The sequence below is a fragment of the Pteronotus mesoamericanus genome, unplaced genomic scaffold (assembly GCF_021234165.1).
Source record: "Pteronotus mesoamericanus isolate MK-2021 breed Mesoamerican mustached bat unplaced genomic scaffold, CSHL_Meso_final contig_20, whole genome shotgun sequence".
Taxonomy (NCBI): Eukaryota; Metazoa; Chordata; class Mammalia; order Chiroptera; family Mormoopidae; genus Pteronotus; species Pteronotus mesoamericanus.
In genome coordinates, this window is record NW_026555085.1 from 6,848,835 (window position 1) to 6,871,117 (window position 22,283).

The following is a 22,283-nucleotide window of genomic DNA, read 5'->3' on the forward strand; positions in this document are numbered from 1 at the left end:
CCTCCAGAACAAGGGCAGAGGTGACCATATATCTCCCCATTCCCACCATCTGGCTTTTTCACCCAACCAGAACCAGCTGCACCAGCCGCCCTGGCCTTTTCTGCTGCCATTTCCTCTCTGCCAGGCCTCGACTCCACCCCCTCACCGTACCCTCTCTCCCAAGGAGCTAGCCTGAATTCTCCCAACCTGACTGCATTCCTCCTTCTACTGAACCCCCGAAACACTTCTCTTAGGTGGATTTTTTTTTCTCCTCTTCCCCCCATCAGGGGGTATGCCCTGAAGACCTTTGTCCTTGGACCTTAGTCCTCCAAAGCCTGGCCTTTTCCAGGCCTCAGTCTCCCTCTTTTAGCTGGATTTAATTACATCTGAATACATTATACCCCCCAGTCAGCTAGTCTGCTCTTGGGCCTCCTCAACTCTCTCTCCACTTGATGTAAAACCATTTCCTCTTGTTTGAGCACCTTGGGAAATGGAGAATGAGTCCTCACATTTCTTCAGGAGCTTAAAAGCAAACTGTGTCCTTCCCTGAAAGCCCAGCCTCCCACCAGTATACTTGATGCCTTCCTGATTGGCCTGCTTCAGGCCTGGGTGCGGATGGAACAGCGGAATTTTCACCTGGGAGGCCTTGATCGATTCCATTCCCCAAAACCCCTCTCATTTCTTCCCTGCCACAGCTGCTGTGGGACCTAGGTCTCAGGACTCTCTGCCCCTCCCCAACTCTGGCCGATGGGAGGAAGTCAGAGGTCAGGGGCTGTCATTTCACGCCAGTCCTCAGGGTCTGTCACCACTGCTTCTTAGTATCTCCCCTGGCTGTACCCACTGAAAAGCCACTGTGGGTGAAACACTTTTTTTTAAAGCTCTAAAATCATTTTCATGCCAAGCTGCCTGCATTTGCCTGCCTGGCTGCCGAAGAAAATGGAAATGTGCACAAAATGCCACCAGCCTGGCTTTGCGCAGAAGCTGAAGTCCTGGCGGCCCTGGCCCTGGAGCTCGCCTGCATCTCCAGGCACCTGCCGCGACTTCCCTGGGCTTCATTAACTCTGGGCCTTGCACCGGAATGGGGAGCTCATCAGACACACTTCACATATTGCCTTCTCCACCCCTGGCTAAGAAAAGTTGCCCTGATTACAGGAAGTATGTGTTCCCCAGTTCTCTGATAATTCTATCGGGAGCCAGGGCGAGGCTCAGGTGTCAGGCTGCGGGAGCTGCTGCTGGCTGACAGCTTCTCGGAGGCTGTCTGCCCGCCTGCCTGGGGGCAAGAGGCAGAGTGCTGGTGAGGTCTCTCAGTTCATGTTGTGACCTTGAACCCCTCCCTGTACCTCTGCGTCTCAGGTTCCCACAGCTTAAAAAATGGGCCTAATAATACCCATACCACCTTCCCCTCCAAGTGGGTATGAGATGAGGATATGCTGGGAGTTACCTGGAAGAAAAATACCATCAGAAAATTGATCAAGTTTAGACCAGAGGGACCCCTCTGGTTTGGGCTCTTTGTTCTACAAACGAAAAAACTGGGACTTGGGGAAGATTGTCAAGGTCACACAGTGATCTGGCTTCAAGACCAGTTTCCATATTTTTTCAGCTGGAGGAAGGAGCCGTCCCGGTGGGAGTTTAGGGTATGACGGAAGGCAACAGCAGTCCCCGAACTTGCAGCTCAGCCCTGCCACGTGGAGCCTTCATCCGTGAAATGGACCCATCTATAAAATGGACATCATGCTGCCTTGTGCACAGGCCTTCAGAGGATTAAATGGAATAATATATGTAAACTCCTGGCCCTTGGTATGTTCCTCAAACACAAGGTCCTTTCCTTCTCTGGTTTTATCTCTAACAGCATCACAAATACTTTAAAAAGGGAAGCACCAAGGAAACATTTTCTCTTAGAGCTAAATGTTGCCAAAAAGACAGTTGTGAACCTTGGATTCCCTTTCCCTTGGGGACTTTTCTTATACAGTGAATGTGAAATGGCCATTTTCCCCGTCAGTGTAATGAGGAAGCAGAAATATTGCTTCTTCCCCCTCCCCCGCTGCTGCGGCTGTGCAGAGCTTCTTCACAGGTACCCGGCTTGCAGCTTCTAATGGAGCTGCGGCCAGATCCTCATGGAGAGGAAAGTGATTTCTATGTGATTAGCTGAGTGGTGAGGCTAATACAGTTATGATCCAATAAACACACTGATTAGAGCCATTTGTGCTCCTTCCCTCCCTCCATCCCTCCTGCTGGGCCTTGGCAGGCCTGGCTCAGGCTCTGCTCGGAAGGACCTTGGAGACAGCTAAGGCTGGGGTCTCACGGCCAGCTTGGCATGGGGACCCCCTAGGACGGGGCAGTAGGTTTCACAGCCTGCCTGTGAGGCAGATTTGGTTCTAACCCCTGCTTTCCCACATCATCTTTCTTTCACCTCATCTACCTCCTTTGCATGTCAAACGAGGAGGTAAAAGGGCTGAACTGGGGTTCAGAAGGTCCCGGTCCAAGTCTTAGCCCTGCCTTTTACTAGCCATGCAATCCTGGGGTCATTGTTCCATCTGTTCATCGCTCTGTACAAGGCGTTTGTACCTGCTCTCAGTCTTCAGTTTGCTTACCTGCATACGGACACAATGCCAACCTCAGAGGCTGGTTTGGGGAATCAAGAGAAAAAATATATATAAGGTTCCTCAAACCACGGACCAGAGAAAGGGCAACAATAACTTTTCGTTTTCTTCTAAGGCTCCTTTCTGGTTGACTATCTCTGATTCCATGAAAATATTTGCTGTTGCTGGGCAGAAAAAAAGGGGCTCCCAAACTACTTGAACTACTTGTTGAATAAAGGAATTCAACTGTACAGTGAAATATTAAGCAGCTTAGAGGGAACGGTCTCCCTGTGAGGAGGCATGCTATCGTTCAGGCCCTGGTCACAAGGGCTCCTCCCACCTTACTAGGAATGGAGGCTTCTCCTCCATCCAGGGCAGAAGATAGGAAAGGTGGCTGGTTGGACTTGCTGACAGAGTCACCCTGTCAGTTCAGTGCCAGGCTGACATCTCAACTCTGGGCCCTCGCAGACAGAGCAATGGCTGATTTTCTACCTCCAAGGGGTGGCAGGCCTGGCTTGGAATCATGGGAGGGATTGGGAGACTTCTACCCCTCAAAGCTGTAAGGATAAACTGTATTCATAGTGGCCTCTAGTGGCAAATTTCCATAATACCGTACTAACTGGAAATTGGCAGCTGAAGGAATCTTCTCAGAATGACCTAGATTTAGAAATTTAGGGTTAAAAACCACCTAGTTCTGATCTTTGCTCAATGAAGAAAGAAACCAAATTCCAAGGTAAAGTGATTCACCCATGTTCACACAAAAACCTGACATCTCTCTGTCCTCCAACTGGCCATCTGTTGGTTTCAGATGCAGTTAGGGATCATGGATTACCCATTTGGAAGAACAGAGGAGGAGCCAATTTCTAAACCAGACCAAGCCAGCCTTAGAGCAAGACCTTAACTTGTTTTCTTCCCCTGCACTTTGCTTCTCTCTTATCTGTAAAAGAATGTTGCTAAAAAATCCTCTATCCTGACATTTACCTAAAGAATTGTAATCTACTATATAGCAACAGGGCTCTGAGGCCATGAAGTGATTTGTAGGCAGTAAACTCTGCCACTTAAACAAATGTTCTTTTCAATGTTTCCTCCTCCACATGTTGCAAGAATGTAGTGCCAGAAAGGGCCATAGTGACGGCTCAGATTGGCTTGAGGATCTGGGGATAGGAATCCTTCCTCTTCTGCAGGGAGAGCTATTTTGACATATTCTGGAGACACAATCCAAAAATAAATCAAGCTGAGGACTTCCCAGAGGGCTTAGTGGAAAGGCTTTGCTGCTACACGAGTTGAAGCCTGTGTTTGGAGACGGGGTAAAGCGGTTTCTGCAGGCGGATCTCAATCTTTTCCTGAGAGAGAACAATTTTTTATTTGATTCATTCAGCAGCAACTTCAAAGAACTGCATTAGGTGCTAAGGGGACACATAGAGGAGAATAAGACATGGTCTTTGCTCTCAGAGGTGGGCCCGGAGGGGGGCAGAGGTCAGGCTGCTGATATGTCTGGATGAAGGGGTGGGAGAGGTATGTGGTGGCTTCCAGGGCCACTGGTAATAATAGCTGTTTTCTAAATGCTGGTCCCTGTTACAGCTCATTTTATCTTCACTCTAGCCTTACGAGGTTAGGACCGTTATCCTCATTTTATGGCTGAGGAAACTAAAAAACAGAGAAATTAAGAAACTATCAGGCTGCTGATAAACAGTGAAGCTGGCATCTGAACCCCGGCAGGCTTGTTCCAGAGCCCTCGTCCTTCAATGTCGTAATTGCTGGTTATCTCCCCCGCATTCTCTGTGATGCGTACTAACTGAACCGTCTTCCCTACTCCTGGGCCCACACCGCATCTCAGGGCCACACGCCACGGCCCGGCATCCACGGTATACTGAAGTGGGAATGGAAGGCAGGCCGGAGAGCCCAGCCTTAGCAGCCAAAGCCAAAGCAATTAAAGCTCATCCTGGCTTTGAAGTCTCTTCACTCTTCCAAGACCATCCCTGGTCTAGCAGGAGGAAGATCAGGTCCTGGTCCTGACTGGCCCATGCTCTTAGGAACCACCCCTCCCGCCCCCAATTTCATGTTAGACAAACCTGACCTCTAGGATCTCACCACCCAAAGTGTGGTATCCAAACCAGCGGTCACCGCCTCCTGGGAGCTTCAAGAAATGCAGAATCTGGATGGATGCTGACGCCGGATCTCCTTGCTAACAGACTCCCCAGTGGTCTTTGTGTGGTACACTGAGAGAAACCCTGGGCCAGGGCCCTTGGGACCATACCATGCACTTTAGAGTCTGGGTGCCAAACTTCTTACCCACCTGAAGAACTCTTGTTTGAAGACTTCCTTCATTGGTTTGTCTACTCACAATTTCAAGCCTTCTCTAAAAGTCTAGAACTTCCTACTCTTCCCACTGAAGCTGAACTTCTCTCATCCCTTGATGAGCTCCAACAGTCCCACACCTACCTTCATGAATCTCCCTCCAACTTACAAAGTCGTCTTTGCCTTCTCATCAGCTCCCCTCACCTCAATCTGAGATGTGACTGGCAGGGGCTGTCAGTGCCCTAGCACACCCACGTTTATGAGACTTCTCCTAACTACTTACCCTGAGAGGGTGTGTTGACATTCAAAGGACAAGAGGATTACCTAGGATTCCCTGTAAACAAGCTTTCCTTACATAGAAACAGAAATTTCTAAATCTCTGGCTAACTGGCAGTATCTTTAAAAATTGTGAAACAATTCGAGTTTCACTCTTTGAGGTCACATCCTTTATGAAAATCGGTCCACGCTCATGTGTGAGATCACCTTGGCACGAAACAGCGTGCTTCCCCAGAAACAGGGAAGCGTGCCTGTGCCGCTCTCCTCCCGTGTGTGCTCACAACCTTCTCTCCTTCTCGAGGCAGCGATAACAGGATAACAGGTTTCCACCACTCCTGTGACCTGGATGAAAGTGGGATTTCCAGGATTCTAATTCTGGGAGATAACTGGATGAGTGTGTCATTCTTTGCTCCTAGAGGTGGATCCAGTTATGTTTGCCCAGTTCAGGCTTAAATAAATGTATTTCTAACTTCCCAGAACAGTATTTTGCACCCCAAAAACATGTCTGGGAAGTTACAGTCACTTACATAGTTTGTTGTTGGGTTTTCCTTTTTTGTTGAGAGAAAAGAGAGAAGGACGGAGAATGGCTGAACATGGGCAACGCTTGTGGAAAAGAACCCTGTTTGGTCATTCCATGGAGCAAATCACCATTTCCAAAATTTATAGAGTGCTAAGGAAACATATTCAAGCTACCAGTTTAAGAAAGCAAACATTACAACACATACTGCCTCTGATGATATAGGCAGGTGTATCTCTTGCAAGTCTGAGGGATGGTTTAAGTCTCTCAGCACATCCAACCTGGTCAATCTACAAGGATCTCCTCCTCACTTGGAAATGTTAATGGAGATCACAACTTCTTTCGTTGGTTCTGCCTTTTTAAAGTCAGACTTGTTCTTGAATGGGAGAAGTCCACTGGACATCCACAAACCTAAAATGATGTGGAATCTTAAAGATGATACTACCTGAGATAGTTCAGAGACTAAAATGGCTAATAGAATCTCCTACAATATTTAAAATCAGACCTCAGCAAAGATTTCAACCAATGGCATTTTATTTAGGAAGTTTCTATGTATTACATAGGTATTAACTTCCTTTCTCTCATCACCCCCACCTCATAAAAAAATCAAAAAAATTAAAAAAAAATAAAATCTGTTAGTTTCTCTAAAGTCTTAGGTTTACAAAAACTTAAGTGGTACTTCTCCTTTATGAGAATACTATTTGTTTGTTTGTTTTAAGGAGAATTCATAGCCTGTCTTTACGCTTACTACAGATTTCTACTCCTTCCTGGGAAAAAAATGGTCAATGTTTCTGCTTCCTTTAATAAATTCATTTCTTGATTATTACACATTATCATTCCCCACTTGGCACCTTCTTAGAAACTTGATTGTTGGATGCATTTTTCATTTGGCAAAAATCCAATGTGGCTTTGTGTAGGATGTCTAAGTGTCAGAAACAGCAGCGTTGATGTTCTGGTTTTGAGAGGGAAAAAACATAGAAAGATGCAGACATTCCCGGGAAGAACAAATGTAGGAAACTGAAACAGGGTGTGCAGAGTTCAGAAGGCTGACAGACACTACTTGGTTTTGAATTCTGTGGCCGTCAGCCACCAAAGACTGCAGTGTAGGCCCAGAATATAAATCTTTGCAGAAAGAAGTTTGGTTGGACACTGAGAAATGACAGAGTTTGCTTCATTTTGTTCCAAGTGTATGAGGGCAGATACACACGTGAAGGAGCGGTGTGGGTTGTCTGCAGGGGGCAGCAACCTGTGTATATTCATGCATGGGCATTTCTGCAAATGCTCTGTCCACCTAGGCTCAGGGAGATGTAAACAGAAGCATTCTATTAAAATATATTTCCATCTCTAACTCACTCAAGACCCCAGGCCTCCTTAGCTCCATGATTTGAAAGGCCAAAATGAAGTTCAGAGTTATTTGTCATTGTAGGTCATCTGGAAGCTGGTTGACTGGGCCGTCTCAGAAGACCTGGTGTGCCCACGAGAGCAGCAAGACTACCCAGAAGGGTATGCCTTGATGATCTTCACGTCATCCACAGGGCGGTCCTGGGAATTTGTTTCCACCATTCCCACTCGATTCACCATTCCTATACCCTGGCACACACGGCCAAAAATTGTGTGTTTGCCGTCAAGCCACTGGGTGGGAGCTAGTGTCACAAAGAACTGGCTGCCATTGGTATCTGGCCCTGCATTGGCCATTGCAAGAATTCCAGCCCCTGGTAGGAAAAAGGAAGAGAGGAAAGAGTATGAATAACCCCCACAGCTCTAATCTGGAGCTACTGCACCACTTTAGGGATGAAAAGAAGCCAGAATTCATTCTTGCCTCTATCATCAACTACTCCACCCAGACAACCTCCCCTCAGGGCAGGCTCTCTGCCTTTGCACAAAGCCCATTAACTGCACCACCCTGATGACCTCATCTTCACCTACCCTCCAGCCTGTCCATGAGGATGTTCACTAATCACTGGACTGTGCTCCCAATTACCCTAAAAAACTCCATCAAGGTCTCCTGCTTCTTTGAGGAAGCTTTTGTTTTCATATTGTTATTTTATAAGAGCAACATTCAACGAGTAGAGTCTAGAACACTCAGACCAGCATTCTAAATCACTCAGGACTCTGAGAGAGACGCCACTCTCTCTCATCCTCCAGGGCTCTCTGTGGCGCCGCAGCTGGGCAGCTACATGGCACCATGCCACCGTGTCTGGCATTCACCTTGAATCACAACCAAAAGAATGAACTTTTAAAATCTACTCTCCTGCCCTGAGCAGTGTGGCTCAGTTGGTTGGGTGTCAACCCACAAAGAAAAAGGTCACCAATTTGACTCCCAATCAGGGCACACTGCCTGGATTGTGGGTTTGGTCCCTGGTCAGGGCATGTGTGAGAGGCAACCAATCAATGTCTTTCTCTCACATCAACGTTTCTTCCCCCCTCTTTCTCCTTTCCTTCCACTCTCTCTAAAAATAAATAACATCTTTAAAAATTACTCTCCCTTCCCACCCACTCCAGCTAGATGATATATTTACCAGTGAATTTCAGGTCTGGATGAAGTTCATCTTCAAATTGCTTGCCATAGATAGATGCCCCACCTCGACCTGCCACATTAGAAGAAGAGAAACCAATCAGCCAGTCCCACATTCTTCTCACAGCAAGAACTATGGGCCAGGGTTAAAGGATTTTTTGGAGTACAAGAAGGGAAAAGGCAGTGAGCACGCCACGCCCCCGGCTAGGTATGCTGCAACTACACAGCCCAGCAGCAGAATCAAGCACTGACACGGCATTCAAATCATTGATTTCATTCAGGTAAGACATTTCTTTTCAAAATAACACCAAGAGTGGTTTTTTGTGGGTTGTTTTTTCTTATTAAAGTAATACATGCTTGCTGTCAAGAATATAGAAAACACAGAATGCTATCAAAAGAACATTAAAGTCTCCTGTAATCTAACCATCTACAGATAACCACCATTTATAGTTTGATGTGTTAAGAGGTTTCTTAATTTTTAAAACATTTTTATGAGTATTTTAGACAGCAGTGCCACAGGCCCTAACCCTGCTGCCTATCACAGATGCTGCTAATCAGTCAGCATTCTTCGCTGCTGAGCTTAGATTTGCCCCGGGATCCTAACCAACCCAGAACTCCAGGCAGACATTTTTAATGGACCAGAGATGAAACCTATTTGCTGTCCTTCCCCTAGATGAAGGAAAATAAAATTCATTTAACTCAAAGCTTATGGAGAAATGGGGACAGTGGTAAGTGGCAATGTGGCAGAAAGGAGAGGCAGTGTATTGTAAGAATATGAAGAAACATGAGAGTGGGAATGATTTGCTAGCAACATTGTTGACACAGATTATTTTTATTATATGCACAAGAGCTTGGTGCTGTGCTGGGCACCCAGATGTTGTTGTTAGAGCAAAACGATACATTCATTTATTTAGTCAACCATATGCATTGTTGAAGTACTTTGGTTTCTCCAAATTGACCAGCCAAGACAAACTGCCTAGAATAAAGTGAACACTGGCTTTACCAGATTACTCTGCCTGCCTGGCAGCCAGAAAACAGCCCAGATGCAGGGAGCTCACCTCCTTTTGTATAGTCTGCTGTGAAAATAGCATGTTAAAGCACCATGTCCACCCCCGGAGGCCCCTGGGCCTGGGCTGTAGTGTTTCCATGATAGAAATTCTTTGCTTCACCTTTTAGGGTGCTCCACCACAGGCAGCCTGTCACAGCCCCTGGCTCTTTGCAAAGAAGAATCGGGATGAATCCTAAAAGACTCAGAGGAAACCTCCCACCTGGCCCACTCTTATACTTCTGGAAAATTACTGAATTACAAAAACTATGTAAAAAATCATTCAAAAAATTCTAACCTGCCAGTATACCTGCAAACCAATCTTTGCTCTCTCTGACTACAGGTTCCTGTCTGAGGTCTTTTTAGTTGGGGGGGACGGGGGGCCGGGGGGGCGGAGGAGCCAGGGCGGTGTGATTAGTAGAAATGCTAGGGCTGAAGATGAGAGAGGACTCAGAGGGCTGTGGAGGCACTGAGGTCAAGCCTACATCCAAGGCCTCCAGTGAGCAAGCTGGGGATGAAGTTCAGGTCCACGCCATGAGCTGAGCCTTGGAAGTGTGGTCCCTGGAAGCTGAGGGCTGCCAGAATGAAACCTCAAGGCCACTGAACCCATCACATAAATGGCAACAAGCAAGAAGAGGATTTCAGGAGTCACAGGTGAAGCCTGGGTGTTAAGCCACCAGGAGGAGATGAGGCCCTTTTTTACACACTAGGCATAGTTTAACCTACTGCTACTAGTTTGGGCATCTGCAGCACCATTTACTCACAATATACTATCTTTCCATAACCTAGTTTGACTCAGTAGAAGTTTGTAGCAAAATGTCAGCAAGACAAATAATTCCAATCAAAACATTCCTTTGGGCATGTGGAATAAGGGAGTGCTGGTAGGGGGACAGAGAGTGATTAAAGAGGCCTCTGGTGCAGAGCAGGCTACCCAGATGCTAATGATTACTTACAGAGCTGACACTTTGGAAGCACTGCTGTTAAAAACTTGCTATGTGTCTGGTCTAATACAGATAGAACAGAGACAGGCACAGTCCTGTTTCCCTGGTTCCTAAACTGTATTCTCAACATTCTTTTATTCTCTGTCTTCTCCTTTAAACGTTTATTCAATGTATTTAATATTTCAGACATACATAAGATGCAACTAATATGACAAACAACTGTATACCTTTGCCTCAAGAAATACAGTGTGGCAAGTCCATCAAAGACCCCATGCATACACACCCTGCAACCCTCCCCAACCTACTCTCCCAAGAGCTAAACTGCTTCAGAGAATCACATTTTCTTCTCAGGTAACCACTAACTGACCAGGAGCTTGTCGTTTCCATGCATTTTCTTTTTTACTACATAAGTATGCATCCCTAAAAAATATATTATTGTTTTGCATGTTTTGGGGTTTATATAAATGTATTACATTCTACGTATTCCTCTGCAATTAGCTTTTTTTCTGTTCACCACGGTGATAGTCATCCACTTTGTTCCATGCAGTTTCCTTGAATGGCAAACAAGAATAGTAGGATTTCTGTCTCATAGGACTGTTATAGGAATTAAATGAGATAATGCAAAGAAACCATGAAGTCAGGATATAACACGAAGCAAACACAGTGGTATCTGCAATGACGAGCTTCTTTTAACTGAGAGAACCTGAGCATTTTCCATGAGAAGCAACTATGTGTTGTGACCCTGGGTTTATTCCAGTTCCTCTCCTCAAACCTCCGACACTCCCTCACCATGGATAACTTTCCTTATTTCACTGAGAAAAAGGCAGAAGAGATCTTCCACATGTTCTTAGCAACAAATCCACTTCTCTTCTTATATCTCTACCCATTTACCTTCCTTCCTCCCTTATTAATACAGTAGGAGTAAATTGTTCTTATAACTATCTTACCACTACGTACTTAATGAATCCTTTTTACCTTCAAGGAACTTTGCAATTACAATTTTCCCATCTTCTTTAAGAATTTTTCTTTCTAATAGATCATTCCACCAGCAAAAAAAACATGGTATGTATATTTCCCGTCTTAAAAAAAAACCACAAAACTCCATCTCCTAGTGTCTCTCTCTGTTTTTGCATTTCATTCACAGAAAAACCCCTCAAAAAGACTGTCGACATGGTGTCTCTGCTTCCTCTCCTGCCTCTTGAACGCTTTCCATTAGACTTTGGTCTTCATCATTCCAATGGAAGTGGTTCTGTCAAGGTCATCAGTGACCCCCATGTCATTAAACCCAATGGCCAATCCTCAGGCCTCACCTTGCTTAATCCATAAGCAACAACACCTGACAGTTGATGTCACCCTTCTTGAAATCCCAGCTTACTGACAGCTCCTCATTTTCCTCTGCTGGTGCCTTCTCTTCTTCCAGCTCTCCTTTCACAGGGGCTACACCTGCATTGATGTGTGAAGACTCACCCCTCCTCCCTCACCCCTTTGTCATCCAGGTGTTACCCTAATAAAGCTCTTCAAAGTCTAACTCTGTTTTGGCATCTGCTTCCCAGAGGACCAGAGTTCATAGAACCACTATCACTCTATTCCAAACTGTAAGTTCTAGCTTTCACAACAACAACCGCTTTCAGCTGGTCTCCTTGTTTCCAGCTTTGCCTCTCCCTTTCCACACCAGTCTATTCTCCACCTGGAGGCCAGAGGGATCCTTTTAAAACAAGTCACACTGTGGCAGTCCTCTGTCAAAATCCTTCAGTAACATTTCATCACACTTCGGACAATCCAAAGTCTCCACCACGACTTACAAGACTCTCCACGATTTAGGACGCTGCTGTCCTGCTAAGTCATCTCCTGCCACTCTCCCCCTCACTCACCTGGCTCCAGCCACACTGTCCTCTGTGCTGTTTCTTGCTGAGCGCACTCTGGGCTGAGGCCTCTGACTGCTGTCCCCTCAGGACTGTCCTAGCCCCTCACAGCCTCAGGGCTGACTACTTCACTTTGTTTAGAATTCTGCTTAAATGCCACCTTATCAGAGAGGTCTTCCCTAATCACACTGTCCAAAACTGCACCTTGCTCACTCTCTATCCCAGTGGTTCTCAACCAGGGGAGACTTTGCCCCCTGGGGAATCAGACAATATGCGGGGACATTTTTGGTTGTCACACTGAGGATTTCTACTGGCATCTAGAGGGTGAGGTCAGAGATGCAGCTAAACACCCTACAATGCACCGGATGGCCCCCCACAGCAAAGAACTGTTCAGCCCAAAATGTCAGTGGTGTCAAGGTTGCGAATCCCTGCTCCATCCTGACATACATTATTTCTCCCATGTCATCTGTCACGACCTGACACATTATATAGTCACTTGGTTATTGCCTGTCTTTCCCCCTGGAATGACAGCACCACAAGGGCTTCCTCATTCACTGCTGTATCCTCAGTTCTCAGAACAGTGTCTGGACCACCGCAGGAGTCTAACAAACATCTGTTAAATGAACTAACAGCACAAATAAATAACAACCACAGTTTAGTGAGCTCCTATTGTGTCAAGCCTGTCTAACCACTTTATGAAGACAGCTCATTTACTAATCACAACACCCCCATGAGGTGCATATAACCACACTCCTCCTTCATAGATAAGAAGGCTCAGCAAGGTTACATAACTTGCCTACATTTAATAAGTGTTCCTGTGAAGCCAAGATTCAACCCCAAGCCCACCAGGCCACAAACCCTGCTGTCCACCCCCATACTACACTACCTTGCCATATCCCATGGCTGGATTAAATTTCCTCACACCCTTTTCTTATCTCAGACTCAAGAGTTCCAAATGGTCCTTGAAAGATGCTAAATCAAGAACTCCTGGTTGGGGGGCAAGATTGGGGGGTCCTCCATGAACCGGCCTTCTCTAACCCCCCATGCTATCTCCTACTACTCTGTACTCTGCCCCCAAATTCTCCTTTACTGTCGCCTGAACGTGCAGTTCAGGGGCCTCAGAAATCACATCTTGCGCATTTGACCCAGACATGGAGAGGTGGCAGCGCAAGTCCAGCAGGCGAGGTGTGACACCTGGGGTGGCCTTCAGCACCCTACATGCCTCTGTCACTTGTATCTCCGTTCTGTATTCCTTCTTCTTCCCAAATCCAAAATGCCTTTCCCTGACCTCCCAAGAGTTAAAATCTTACATTCCTTCAAGGCCTACCTCAGATTATGCTGCCTTTCTAATCTAATCCCACTCCCCTTCACTTTTTCTCATTATTAATTATTCCAACCTCTGTTATATAATATTCCATAGCATGCCACCATATATTTGCATATTGATTACATTATTACTTTCTAGATATTTCCTACAATGAGTATCTTATCTTCCTGGCAGTGCTAGGAGCTCGGCAAGGAAAAGAAAAATGCTTTGGCTCCCAATGCTTAAGTGCCCCTCAACAGGGGTACTTTGGAGAGCACAAGGTACCAAGCTGACTCTTAGCAAATATTCATCAAATGAATAAAATTAACAATGAGCTTGCTCTTCAACATGTTACATTTCAGGTGTTCCTAGGGAAAGAGGAGGGATGAAAGCAGGTGAGGGTGACACACAGCCTAATCAGCATGTCATCAGTCACTGCAATCACGGCGGCCAGCAAGCACTGCGAGGCAAAGGGCAGGGCAGGAGGAGCGAAGGGAAGCGCTGCACAGTATGTCTGGTTTTACGGGGAGCAGAGGAATACAAGTTTGTAAAAGCAGATAAAGACATTCAGAGGCCTAAGTAAAGAGTCAACATAAAGTAAAAATTTAAAAGAAAAAAATGATTTAAAATAAAGCAGGACGTCAAAGGGTATTTGAATTGAGAAAACATCTGAAAAAAAATGTATCAGAAAGATGCTGGAAAGAATAGGTGCATCAGCCTGAGGGATAGTTGGGGATGGAAGTAGTACACTGACTTGCTGAAGAGCCCGGCACGCCAAATGCTGCACATCTGAGATGTTTAGCAAAAAATGTACTGTATCACCTAATCAGCTAGCAGTTCATACTAGTGACATGGAAGGACCTAACTTTTGTTTGCCTTCAGCCACAGACCTGTCAGCAGGATGAGCTCAATCATTCCTTATACTTGAGGTTGGATGCAATTATTTTAAAATCTTTTGAGGGATTCAATTTCACTAAAATTAAACATGAAAATGTAACACTATGAAGGACTCAGAACAATTACAGAAATACAGGGAAGCTCTGGCATGAGCAACTCACATGTGAGTCGCTTCCAATTCTTTTATACTAATCATGGACTCTCTCAGCTCACTTAATTCATAACTGGAGTTACGAATTAAAATTTTACCTCACAGAAACAATGAGAGAGAGGAAGACAACAAGAAAAAAGTACATGAAAGTGCTGGTGGGACACTTTCAGATAAAGAAAGTGGACTCTTCCTCCCCTAATACCTGATGAAGCAAACAGAAGAAATTCAAATTTAGAAAACAAAAACTTCACCAGCATCAACCAAATAAGAAAAAGGAATCAAACTTTACTTCAAAAATTCTGAAGAGTCAACCAGGAAAGAAACAGAAGATTCATCCTCTTGTACTCCCTGAAAGTTGTAACCAGGAAAGGATGAGTCACCCAGAGAACCCTCACAAATACCCTCCAATTTTGAGAAGCCAACAGAGGAAGTGAGTGAGTAGTCCTGAAAAAGTGAAGGAGAGGTCCTCCTATACCACAGGTGCTCAGGAGTGGCAGGGTGCGCTCCCAGCACTGGCCGCCTTGGCGGGCGGGGGGAGCACGGGGTTCGTTCCCGGGCCGCCTCAGGAACTATGTCGGGGAGAAAACGCAATCCAAAAAGGACTCTGTAGCTGTCTCAAGCTACTGATACTTTAATAAAAATAAGAATCCAGTAAAACAAGTTCAAAGACAAGATAATAAATCAACAGAGTAAAGGAAAAAGATTACAGAGCTAAGGAAACAGATTTAGAGCCAAATGACACCAATACAGCACTAATAAATCAGAGCAGTGAAGAACAGAATAGACATGGCTAAAAATTGAACAAGGGACAGAATAAAGGTCTGAAATTACTTCAGTGGATGCAGGGAAAAATGGAAAACACCCTCTCAAGACACTCAAAAGAAATATGATAGATATGGAAGGCAAAGGTAATGAAACAAAGAATTAGTTTCCTGAAATAGAAAATCCAATAAGCATAACAGAAAATATTCATAAATACAAATCAAAAAATTTTTCCTGAATTAAAGGAAGAAGTCAATCTCATCTCAGTATTCTCCAAAGCCATCAAAATCAGAAGGTGCTGGAACAGAAATGTTTAAAAAGATCTGAGGAAATGAGTGCACCCTGAGAACAGCATGCCTAATCAGGGTCTTTTTCAAGTACAAGGGCAACAGGCAGAAATTCTCAAACATGATTGAGTTCAAAAATATAACAGCCTCCAGCCCTTGCACTAAAAACCATTCAGAAAGAAATTCTGCTGGCTAGTGTTTGCGAAGAGAAAAGCCTGGTGGTGAGCACTGAGCCCTCTGAAACGCAGACCCCATCCTGTCGCTGCAGGAGTCATGGGTGGAGAAGGGAAAAGGCCATAAACTGACAAGAAAAAATATAACTGACAACAAAAATTGGCAGTGAGGAAGACAGGATAAGTGTAAGATCACTGAAAATACATATATATTTTTATATACATATAAATACATATACAAGCCCGTGATTCTCATCACCTTCTCTACTATTAGCCTTGTCCAACCACACTGGTCTCTGTTCCCGTTCCTGGCACAGGGCTCCTAAAACCTTGGGAAATTCCTTAGTGATAAGAGCACTAGGAACATCTTTTGTTCTAATGAGGTGTGTCTGGGTAGGTTCCACCAGAAAGACCAGCCCATGATTAGAAGCCTGGAATTTCGGGCACCCCCCACCCCGGGAACCACAACCGCCACTTCTTCAGAGGGAAGAAAGGCTGGGAATGGAGTTAATAACAGATCATGCCTCCAGGAGGAACCTCCATAAAATCCCAATAGAACAGGGTTCAGAGAGCTTCCAGGTGGATGACCACCTCTACGCCAGGAAAGTGACACATTCCACCTCAAGAGGGACAGAATCTCTGGCACTCGGGACCCTCCCAGACCTCTCCCTATGCATCTCTTTATCTGTATCCTTTATCATTATCCTTCAACAAATGGTAATGTGGGTGTTTCCCTGAGTTCTGTGAGCCACTCTGGCAAAGTAATCAAACCCCAGGAGAAGGTCATTGGAACCTTCCATCTATAGCCAGTTGGCCAGAAGCACAAATACTTGTACGTGTGTATGTGTCTGAGTGAGTGACGGAGGCAGTGTGGTGGGCCTGAGCCCGTAACCATCTCCAACTTAAATTGTAGGACTCAGCTGGTATCACAGAGAATTGCTTGTTGTGGGGAAAAAAACCTCCTTACTTTTGGTGACTACAAGTAACAGAGTGATTGTTCTAAGTATGTATAAGTAAGGAGAAGCACAGGAGGGAAGAGCTGGGTTTTCCCCAACACCAGAAGTAGGCAAAACAGAGTTTTTCCTAAACAATAGAGAGGGGTAGATGTTATACTACTAATTGCCTCATCTCTCATAGAAGGAAGTCAATTTTTTTTGTTAAACATATACAAAATGAAACACAATACTTTATGTTTAAAAAGCACTAGCATGCAGGACACACCCTATCTTTTAATAAATTATTTCCATTTAGTTAGTTGTTCATCCATTCATCCATTTAACTAGGTATCTGAAAAGAAAGGGGTCTAGAAGAATGGCTACCAGAAGTTAACACTGGTCATTTCTGAGAGGTGGGGTATTGGGGGAATCATTAATGGTGGTTAGGAATCTTTGGGAGGTATACTTATGAGTGACTTTTTTTCTTTTTTTTCTACTTTCCTATATATCTACATTTTGAAATGTGTCCATATATCTTGAAAAAATTGAATGCCTCTGGTCGTAAAAGGATAAATGAAGGACAATTGAGAATGAAAAAGAAGAATAAGACTGAGAAAAGACTTTGCCACAGAGAAAGCCAAACTATTTAAAGGCAGACAAGGAAGAACAGGAGTTTGCAGAGAGAAAATGCAGACTGAGAAGTAATGGCCCTTAAAACTAATAAATGTTATTAGCATCTCAGTAATAAATCTAAATCTCATCTAAATGATGACAACTCCCAAATTCATACCTCCATCCCAGATCCTTCCATGAACTGCCACATTCATATCCTGTTACTTATTCAGCATCTGTACCTGAAGATCTGACAAGTATTTCAAACATAATGTGTCCAAAACCAAAAACAAATTCTTAATCTTCCCCCTCCAAACAAGCTCCTCTCTTAACCTTCCCCACTTCACTAAAATCAAGTCAAAAATTTTGAAGTCCTCCTTCATTATCTCTCTCCCTCTCAAACCTACTCACCCCCACCCAATCCAATCTCAGCAAATCCCACTGGCTCTATTTCCATATGCCAGAGAAACATGAATTGGTTGCCTCTTGCACGCCCGCAACTGGGGACCTGACCCATAACCCAGGCACGTGCCCTGACCGGGAATTTAACCAGTGATGTTCGGGTTCGCAGGCTGGTGCTCAATCCACTGACCCACACCAGCCAGGGCACTCACTGGCTCTATTTCTATCAAAACCTAACCTCAATCCTGTGACTTCTCACCACCTTCTCTACTATTAGCCTTGTCCAACCACATAGGTCTAGCCTGGATGACTAGAGCAGCCCTCTAACAGGTTCCCAGCTCTCTTGCCCCTACATCTGTTCTCCAAACAGCAGCCAGAGTGAGCTTTTTAAAGCATACGTCAGATTGTGTCACTTCTTTGCTCAAAACTTTCTATTGGCTCCCACGTTATTCAGAATAAAACCCACAATCTTTGCTGTGCCCTACAAGATCCTACATGATCTCCTACACGGGCTCCTGCCTCGCAGCCTCTGGGCCTGCTCTTTCCTCCACTCATAAGGTTCATTCCCTCACTTCATTCAGATCTCTGCTCCATTAATAACACCTACTCAGAGAAAACTTCCCTGACCTATTAAAAATTGCACCCCCACATCCTTTCTCTGTTTTATTGGGAGCAGGAAGTTTTTTTCTTTGTTCATAGCTGTATCCAAGAGCTTAGAAAAGTATCTGACATAAAGTTCATTATTTGTTAAACGAATGAATTAATCAAAGAACCCAGTATTCTATTTTTCTCACAACACTGTAAATGTCTTCCTTTACTTCTGATTTTCAGACTACTCTATATATTGCTATAATTCAGGCAAATGTTATTTGCTCTTAGTAAGCAATACGTGTGTGTTTGGGGGTGGTGGGGGGCGTATTTGAGGGAAGGCAAGAATAGTCCCCAGAATCACTAACCCTGTCCCTGGTAAGTGGAAGACAGCCCAGGCTGCCTTACATCAGCTACAACAGAATCAAACTTCAGAAACTAATGTTGGCTTTACTGTACCTGTCCCTGTTGGGTCACCCCCCTGGATCATGAAGTCTTTGATGATTCTGTGGAATTTGGTGCCATTGTAATAACCTCGACGAGCCAACTCAGCGAAGTTCTTACAGGTCTTTGGAGCATGCTTCCAGTACAGCTCCAGCACAACGATCCCCATGCTGCGGGAGGAAGGGGGCAGTAGAGCTCTGGTCAAGAACGAGGTCACAGGGAATAGGAATAATATGGGAGTTCTCCCGGACTTTTCATTTTCAAGCTTTTAAGTCATAAAATTACGATAAACACCAGATTTCATGCTCAGCAAAGGAAAACAACACAAGGCAAACAGCATAAACATAGTCATTGCCTCTGTGCAAAACATGCAGAGGCCTTCGGTACTTCTTTTAAGCAACGTAACTGTGGACAACTAAGAATTTTAACTGTATACATAAAAATTCACTGATCATCAAAAACTACTATAACCAACCTCCAAATTAGGAAAGAAAATCTTATACTTAATTTGTAATTTTTTAAAAGGAAGATACTAAACTATCAGGAATTCATACTTATCTACATACACACATGAGTTTCTGAGTGGGGGTAGAAACTGGGTAAATGGGAAGACAGGAAGGTTTTCAATGAATATCTTTTTAAACTTTATATTTTTGAATCATACAAATATATTTCCTGTCATAAAAAAAATTTAATGGAAAAAAAAGATAGTTTGTGTGTATTAGGAAGGGCTGCAACAAAGGCAAAACCTGACTACTTCAAACCTTTGTACCTGCCCAATGTGATGAACGCCCCACCCCCCACCAAGTTCTGCTTAGGAAAAGAAGGAAAGGATGCAGGCCAGGTGCCTTCCCCTCTCCATCACTCACTTAGACTTTAAACTTCAAGAATGTGAGAACGGAGTCAGCTCTATATAGCCTGAATACCTAGTGCCAAGCACAGGGTGAGTTAACACTCTATAAATACTATAGATACTTCTTGGAAACTGTGACTTCTAGCGAAACAATGTATAATGAAGCCAATTTTACCACAGGCTAACTGATACAAACAAGAGTTAAGTTCCTGTGGCATACTTCTGGTCTTAAAAACATCGCCTGGCTTCTAAATAAAGCCCCCCAAACACTTGTAATATTTTACATTGAAATAAATACGAGCTATACATCCTTTTAAGAAAGATTAATAAAAACAAGTTAAGATAATTAATTTCCAACCTGCTTATTCCAGTTCACGTTCTGGGGTGCTAGAGTATTATCCTAGCTGCTCAGTGCGCAAGGCAGGAATGAAACCTGGACAGGACACCCTTCCATCCAGGGCACAGTCACACACATCATCATTCAGACTGGGAAAACTGAGACACACAAATTCACCTAATATGAACATTTTTGGGATGTAGCAGGAAACTGGAGCATCTGGAGAAAACCCGCGCAGATATGGGGAGGACATACAAACTCCAGACAGTGGCCCTGGATAGGAATCTTTGGGTTTTTTTCTTTCTCATTGTTATAACAGAAGCACACTGAAATAAAACTTTATTCAAGGACCTACTGTATATGGGGTATTTGCCAGAACATAGCTTTCTACTGGCAATTTATCCTTCACATTAATAGTAATGAACAGAGATGAACAATTACTCTGTGCAAGGCACAGTTAGGTGCTTTTTCCCTTCGTGGTGGATATTTTTTAAAAATACAGTTAACAACTTTAGATGGCAATCAGAAAGCACCTGTACAAATTTTAAACGTGCATACTTTTTGACAGCAATTTCAACTTCTAAGTATCTATTCTATAGAAAAGCTTACTGAAGTGCTTGAGAATACAATGTGTGCAAGGATGTTCATTCTAATTATTTGTTGTAACAAAAAACAAGAAGCAAATTGGATGGCCATCAAGGAGGGAATGACTAAATATGACATATCCATACCACGGAAGGCTGCATATATTAATGAGTGAAAGAAAATTACAGGAAAAAAACATAGATACAGTATGATCATATGATCTTATTTTTGTTTAAAAAAAAATAGAGTATAGCCCTGACTAGCATGGATCAGTTGGTTGTGCATCGTCCCACGAGGCGAAACATTGCTGGTTCAATTCCTGGTCAGGGCACATGCCTGGGCTGTGTGTTCAGTCCAAAGTTGGACTGCATGCAAAAGACAACAGATAGATGTTTTTCTCACGCATGGATGTTTCTCTGCCTCTCTTTCCTCGCCCCCTCTCTAAGAATAAATAAAATCTAAAAAAAGAAAAAAAGAATATAAAAGATGTTTATGTGTACATAGAAGAAGACCTGGAAGATAATTCAACAAACTACACTATTAAAAGTGTTTTTACGGGAGGGATGGCTTTCAGTGCTTATTCTATACACATCTACACTTCTTGGGTGTAAATTTCAACTTACTTTGTAGTTCAAAAAAAAATGTTAACAAGTGAGTTCAGAAATTACTTTCAAGTGGTGCCTTAAGTAGAATTTTGCCACATAAGGTAGGAAAAATGGTCTGGGAGCAAAACCAGCATCTGAGAGAACTGTGTGCGGTGAAAAGCACCATAGACAAGAACAGAAAAAAGGCAGAGAGATGGTGGCTGGCTACTCATGGGGGACCGGCAGGTGTAGCCAGAGAGGTTAAGAAAAGGCCAAGTGAAGAATATCACTTGAATGACAGATTACTAAAAAAGTTTTAAAACTACTATAAAAGTTTTAGTTTTATAGTGTTGTAAAAGTAAGAAGTTACTTAATTTGTAAATCACTGAACTTTTTTCAAAGAGGCAATGAAATGAATGAAGCTAAGGAACCTAGAGCGTGAGGCAGACATATCAGGCTTCAAGTAAGGTTTCCTTCCTTACCGTGTGGCTTTGGTCAAGCCATTTAATCTGTAAGTTTTGAAATTTCACTTCTAAAATGGGAAGAAAGTGGAGTAATACCTACATAATTTCGGTTGCTAGAAGGATTAAACTAAATGTGCTGCTGGTTGGTGTTCGGTTATATCACATTTGATAGTGGGGGAAATGTGCTTCTTCCTGTGTTCTAAAAATTTGTTTATAAACTGTAGTACTTACGACGTTAAAACAGTGCTACTTATCACGCCGATACTTTTACAGCTTTTCTCCTTCACTCTAGTAAGCTCCTAAAGGCAAGGCTGTGTGTTTTATCCATCTCTGCATCCTCAGATGCCAGATTCTACGTGCCCAGCCAGAAAGAATGGATGAGCGGAGAGGCCAGAGGAGGGCAATCAGGCAGCTGTCGCTAAGGTCTCAGCGCGAGTCAGTGCGTTGTTCGGCTGCTGGCGGTGACGGTCCACACTCAGCCCTCACGGCCGCCGCTCCAAGCTTCCCCACGAGGCAGGAGAGCCCACCGGGAACCCAGCCCCGCGGCGAAGCCCGGGCTCCGCGTCGCCTCCGCCAGCGCAGTCCCAGAGGCCCGATCCCCCTCACCTGGTCTCCAAGTATACGTTGGGCGGTTGCCAGGAGTCCGGGGGGATTGCCGCCATAACGGAGCCGGCGGAATCTTTCTCTAGCAATTGCTACTTCCGGCGTCGATTCGCTGGGGACCCAACAGTGCAACGTACACTTCCGGCCCTCTCCTTTCAACCCTTGCAATACCAGTATTTCTCAATTCACCAATATTTGGAGAATTGCGAAAAGAAAGAGGAAGGGTCCCACCTGCAAGGTCGGGCAGCTGGGGTGCGCGGCGAAAACAGGCTGATCACAAAGAGGAAA

General features: G+C 44.3%; 1 protein-coding gene across 2 annotated transcripts; it reads right to left on the minus strand.

The window, feature by feature from the left end:
• Positions 1–6,228: 6,228 nt before the first annotated feature.
• On the minus strand, positions 6,229–22,272 carry PPIL1 (peptidylprolyl isomerase like 1). 2 transcript variants are annotated; one of them, XM_054569297.1, is made up of 4 exons: positions 21,999–22,272; positions 18,585–18,739; positions 8,169–8,237; positions 6,229–7,361 (listed from the first exon to the last, which is right to left on the minus strand). In XM_054569297.1, the coding sequence occupies exons 1-4, from the start codon at positions 22,052–22,054 to the stop codon at positions 7,141–7,143; spliced, it is 501 nt and encodes a 166-aa protein (XP_054425272.1). In that variant the 5' UTR covers positions 22,055–22,272; the 3' UTR covers positions 6,229–7,140. The 2 variants fall into 2 exon arrangements, with proteins under 2 accessions (XP_054425272.1, XP_054425273.1); XM_054569298.1 differs by lacking the exon at positions 21,999–22,272 and adding an exon at positions 21,624–21,990.
• Between the last annotated feature and the right edge of the window lie 11 nt (positions 22,273–22,283).